Source organism: Phaseolus vulgaris, chromosome 6, assembly GCF_000499845.2.
Source record: "Phaseolus vulgaris cultivar G19833 chromosome 6, P. vulgaris v2.0, whole genome shotgun sequence".
Classification (NCBI taxonomy): Eukaryota; Viridiplantae; Streptophyta; class Magnoliopsida; order Fabales; family Fabaceae; genus Phaseolus; species Phaseolus vulgaris.
Window position 1 is genome coordinate 24,568,513 of NC_023754.2, and position 6,000 is coordinate 24,574,512.

At 31.5% G+C, this 6,000-nt stretch overlaps 1 protein-coding gene across 1 annotated transcript; it reads left to right on the forward strand.

The window, feature by feature from the left end:
* The first annotated feature begins 2,964 nt into the window (after window positions 1-2,964).
* Window positions 2,965-5,351, forward strand: LOC137832136 (tRNA (guanine(9)-N1)-methyltransferase). Its single transcript, XM_068640151.1, has 3 exons — window positions 2,965-3,542; window positions 4,117-4,476; window positions 4,918-5,351. The coding sequence occupies exons 1-3, from the start codon at window positions 3,090-3,092 to the stop codon at window positions 5,131-5,133; spliced, it is 1,029 nt and encodes a 342-aa protein (XP_068496252.1). The 5' UTR covers window positions 2,965-3,089; the 3' UTR covers window positions 5,134-5,351.
* Window positions 5,352-6,000: the final 649 nt, after the last annotated feature.

Genomic DNA, 6,000 nt, shown 5'->3' on the forward strand with positions numbered 1-6,000 from the left:
TTTAAATCTAACTGAATGAGATTATATATTTATTAGTGATCCGGTGACGTGATTAAATTAATAAACTTTCGTTAGAATAAATTTAAATGGCTCCAATAGATGATAGACCCTTTAAACTAAAAGATATTACTTTAAATATTTGTTAAACCTTTTACATATATTTATATGTACAATAATCCTAACTATACTTGTGCATAAATACATTCTCACTTGCATCTATATGCATATAAACATTCTTTTCTAAATAAATTTACACTTTCATTTTTCAAAGACCGACCAGAATAAAGACATGATGTACAATAGGTTGATATGAGTGGACGTGACAAATATCGTGAAAGTGATAATAATGAAGTCGTCAGATGTATTATATTTGTAAAAAGGGTTAGAAGTGTCAATATTTGTCTACTAAAAGATACTTGTTTTAGACATCTATTTTTCATTACAAATCCATAATTCTAACTTGTATCATGAAGAGTCCATCTATTCACCTGTGACTATATACATATATTTCAACATTTGCATGAAGAAAATAGACAAAAAGAACCAGTAATAACAAATACGTTAAAATTAAGTTAAACTAAAATAATGTGAAACTAAATAGTACTCACATAGTTTTTCTTTTATTGTAAGTAAACAAATGCAAATTATTTTTTAATTACTAGTTAGGTTAAATAACACTCACCTTATTCATACAAGATGATTTTATAGTGTCTAGATTTTTCCTTCTATTTTAAATCTAGAAGGACAAACTTTCAACTATAAACTAATTTAAACAATTATTTTTTTTTAATTTACAACTTAAGTGTGATTATTTTCCTTTTGAATTAATATATATATATATAATATTATAAATATAAATGTATGTATATATAAATATGTATATGTTTTCCCAAAAAAAAGTGCAGTTATTAATTGTTTAAAATTTTGATTATTATATTTATATTTGATAAATAAATATCTAGGGATATCATATTAAACTATTATAGTCATAAAAATAAAATATTTAACAATTTATTAAGGTAAAGTTAGAGACACCTCACTCCATAAGATATATAAAATAAATAAGTAAGATAAGATAAACATGATAAATGTCTTATCTCCTTTACTTTGATAACTATTGAGAGTGTATTAAAATTAGATACTCAAATATTTACTATATTTTTTTTTCTCTCTTCCTTGTTCTTTTACTCTGCACTTTTCCTCTTTAACTCGTTTATATTTGCCGATACTGTTATTTACAGGGACTTTGTGATGATTACATCGATTTTAATTGATTTTTTGTTTTCACTAAGCAATTTGATTTCAATTTGTTGTAGATAGAAAATGCATTTAAAGAGGGCTGGAGAAGAGATAAGGCCTCCCACCGCACATGCTTATGTCATATTTTTTTAAAATTAATATATATATATATATATATATATATTATTTGTTCATGCGATAATTAGAGAACTATTGATTGACTCCGTCTCTTACCTTTTTGTTGTGCGGTCAATTTTCACCTTAGCTTGCTCCTCTCTTTTTCCTACTAATCTTTTGGATCACAGTCTCAGGTGAATGCCGAGAGGGGATACCCATAGAAGGCACTTCGACGCTAAAGTCAGTGAAAAGGGTGTTCGACACTCAAAAGTGTACAATAATAAATAACGTACCTACTAATTGGAATGTGTGTTATTTATATGACCTGTAATGAACTTTCCTTATTGGATCAGATTAAGGACAACAATTGCTAACCAAGGATTAAGTTTGTTGAATCTGATTAGGTACGTTATAATTTAGGTCATCGGTTGGTCCACTAAAACTGGGCCTTAGATCGGTTGGTTCGCTGATGAGATCGAGACTCTGGTTAGTGTTCGGTCTAGTACAATGTTACTTTTTATATATAACATTGTTACTGGGTTCCATTGATTTTTTTTTAATTCATTACTATTATTATTTTCTAGGGCTTATGTTAAAATAATTTTATTATAATATTCATAAATAACACAATTTTAATACATAGGATCTAAAAAATATTACGAGAGTTAACTTTTTTTTCTTTAATGGAAAAAAGTGAGAAATTAGTAAAAATAGGAAATTTGTGTTTTACTTCTTTTTTTAATAGAAATAAAATTAGAAGTGAGAAATAAGAAAAAACAATTAATTTGTGTTTTATTATAGAGAAGAGAATGTAAAGAGTAAATATAGAAAGTATCTCAATTTTTTTCGTCTGTATATTTCATCAATTTTTTATTACAATTAATTTTATATATTAATATTTATTAAAGTTAAGTAACAAACATTACTTTTTTTTAAAAGAACTCCGTAATTTAATTTTCATATTATTACATCAGGGAATTCTAAAAAATTTTGGGGACTCCAGGCATCTCCGCCCCTCTATTCCTCAGTCACTGCATATATGTGTTCCTTAATTCAACTTGTAAATATAATTTATTAAAGGCTTCCTATTTTACTTTTAAAAAACTTTTATTTTAAACTAACTTTTAAATACAAAGTCATGCCATAAATAACTCAGATAAAAAGTGTATAAAAAATTAAAGGAACACGAAAGTTTGTTCCAGTTATGTAGTATAGGGTTGTTTATGTTAGGTTTCATCAATACACGTTGATTTGTAATTAATTTTCACATATTTGAGTTTTAAAAAGTAAAATGGATGTATTTTAATTTTTAATAAATGTTTTTAATTTTTTATTTTAAAAAATATGAATTTAAATTATAGTTCGAATCGTGCGGTCCAATTTAATGTCCAGCATTTTTTTGAAAAAAAATAATCTAATTTTTTTTTTGGATAATTATTTATCACTAATATTTTAAATAACATGATATCATATTTATATTATTATTTTAAATAATTACAATGTATATATATATATATATATATGTACAATAGGTTGCTAATTAATATTACCAAATTAATTTCATCGTTCGCATAAATTTAAATTTTCCACTGATCCTTAAGACAAAGCAAGTCTATTAACCCAAGACAGTTTATAATTTTCGAAAAAAGTAAAACTACGAACAGATAAAAACTGACCAAATTAAAGAGAGCAGTTCCAGCGAGGGTGTCTCCAACAAATCCCTAATCCAAACAATGCCGGAATCACCCGGCGGCGGAGACGCCGGCGCTCCACCGACGACGACGGGAGTGCAAAAACCACAGACTGACCAAAACGCTGCGGAAAAAACCAACGCCGATCCTCCGGTGCTCTCGAAGAACGCGCAGAAGAAGCTGGCGAAGCAGCAGAGGTTCGAGGCGAAAAAGGCGGAGAAAAAAGCCGCGGCGAAGGAGCAGAAGCGAAGAGACGTAGAGAGAAAGCGGAAGGAGTGGGAAGAGAGCCTCGCCGGCATCTCCGAAGAGGAGAGAGCGAAGCTGTTGGAGTCTCGAAGGAGCGTCCGCAAGGAGAGAATGGAGAAGAGGTCGCTGGAGAAAGAGAGCAAGAGAGAAAGACTAACTGTAGCGAGAGAACAAGGTCAAAACGTCGTCGTCGATCTCCAGTTTTCTCACCTCATGAACCCTAACGAAATCCACAGCCTCGTTCAGCAGGTTCGTTCCTGAACTCAAATACTCGATTTCACTCTGAGAAGGTTTGAATAAACAATTTGCGATCACAATGTGAAGGTTTTTAGACTCTCTGCGGCTGCAATTGCGGTGCATTTATCTGTCAATTCTCGCAATAACAATGATAGCTAGTCGCAACTGCAATCTAGATACTGTTTGAATAAACTCTTCTATATCAAGAAGGAATTGACAATAAACTTTGCATAAATCCATAATAAGCTAACAAAACAGAGCTTCTTTAAAATAGTTTAGGCATAAGTTTTTTTTTTCTTCGGAGAGGTTTGGGTAAACAGAATCTCAAGTTAAACTTTATAATTTTGACTAAGGCATGTTTGGATGAGTTTCTTCTTAAAAACTTTCAGGAAAAAACAAAATAAGATGAATAAAATGAAATCGACATTCTCAATTTAAAATTAGTTTATAGATAAGCTACTAATTTGGAGAAACTCTCATATATCTTCAAAATTTTATTTTGTAAGGATTTTTTTTATTAATATTTTTCTTTCTTAGAAGTCCTTACGATTCTTAATGAATAATGGATCTGTTATTGAATTTGCAGGTTATGTATTGTTATGCTGTGAATGGAAGGTGCGCTTCCCCTGCGCATCTTTGGCTCACTGGCTGCGACGGAGAAATAGATAGTGCATTGAAGCGGATTCCGGGGTTTGATAAATGGATAATTGAGAAGGAGAATAAGTCTTACATTGAAGCCTTGTGTGATCGAAGGGAGGATTTGGTTTATCTCACTGCGGATTCAGAGACTGTTCTTGAAGAACTTGATTTGAATAAGATTTATGTTATTGGTGGGTTGGTGGATAGGAACCGGTGGAAGGGCATAACGTTGAAGAAGGCACAAGAGCAAGGAATTCAAACGGCTAAGCTCCCCATAGGAAATTTCATGAAGATGTCTAGCTCTCAGGTATTATTCATCTCATAGTAATAAATAGTAAATACTATACCATTTCGTTTTGAGAATGATAACTTCTGTTGCTTTAGCTCATGAAAGCTTTTGTTCTGTGAATCTGTACAAATTAGATTTTGGGGATGAGATTAATATCAAGCTATTTACTTGGTAAAGTGTTCTTGTTAATAGGTTGAGGTTTTGGGTAGTAATTTATATGACATGTGCCTCCATATACTCACATATAGCATAGAAGGGGAATATCTATTATTAGAATCATTGGCATTGCACTTTGTTTTTCTTTTCTTTATTTCTGTTGAGTTGATCCTGATGTTTGGGTGGGATCTTTTACCCTAGTTTTCTAAGATCAGACAAGTGACATCACTGCAGTCTTCTACTTAGAATTTGCAAATTTCCTTTTGTATGATAATTCATCTTATTTATCGCATGAGCCTTCAGGTTCTTACTGTGAATCAAGTGGTAGAAATATTACTCAAGTTCTTGGAGACAAGGGATTGGAAAACATCTTTCTTTGCCGTTATCCCTCAACGGAAAAGATGTCAATCCGATTCAGAAGGAAATGCAGAAGATACGTTAGAGGAAGAACACGAGCTAAACGATGATCTAACTGCAAGTAAAAGGAAATGTGTTGAGGAGGTCCCTTCTAACAGTTAGAACTGTCTCTGCCTTAAAGTAATCCTTACAAACCTGTTGATCTTCTGGAAAGCCAGCATCAAATCAGAGCTTCACATGCAATCTTAATACGGACAGGGAATTGGCATAATTTGATATGCTTTGTAACAATCTGTAACGGGATTTTCCACCAGGCGTTGCTCCGAAGTATAAGTACCTCGACCATGATTTTGAAATGGAATGATTCTTTTTGAATGTTACTCTTAGGGTTTTGGATTCATTCACAACTATATTTACATTTTTTTCTTTATTTTTACCTTATTTTTCTTACTTTTTTTTTTATCAACTCACTTGTTCTCTCCTTTTCTCTTTTCATCTCAGTCATCTTTACACATTCATTTTAACTTTTGGAAACACGTTCAACATTCGACGGCTGACTATAGTAAAAGAGTATTTTTCACACATGTCTTTAAGGTTTGAATGTGATTGATTATATGTGCAACTATGTGTATATATAATTCAATGAACAACCTCTTGGCAGTCCTGATACCGAAAAACCTGCTAGAGGTAGGTAGGTGGCAACGCTATACTCTTAACTCTTAATGTAATATGTATGGGTGATTTCTATCTGCACCGTCATAGTTTTCACGGGCACTCTCATGGGGTAGTTAAAAAACCAAATTGCTCCCCTTGTTGCTGTCCTCTCTTTGTTGTCATTGTCCCCTTATCGTGGCTGTGATTCTTCTCTATATGTTTGTGTTATGGATGAATTTAAGGAAAAAGGTATTCCTGATTGAGTAATATAAAAGTTAATTTTCTTCATAAAAAAGGTTTTTGAATTTAATAATGTAAAAAACTCTTATAGATTACACAGTTTGAAAGTAAAGAAATAATTTCTGAATTGTGCAA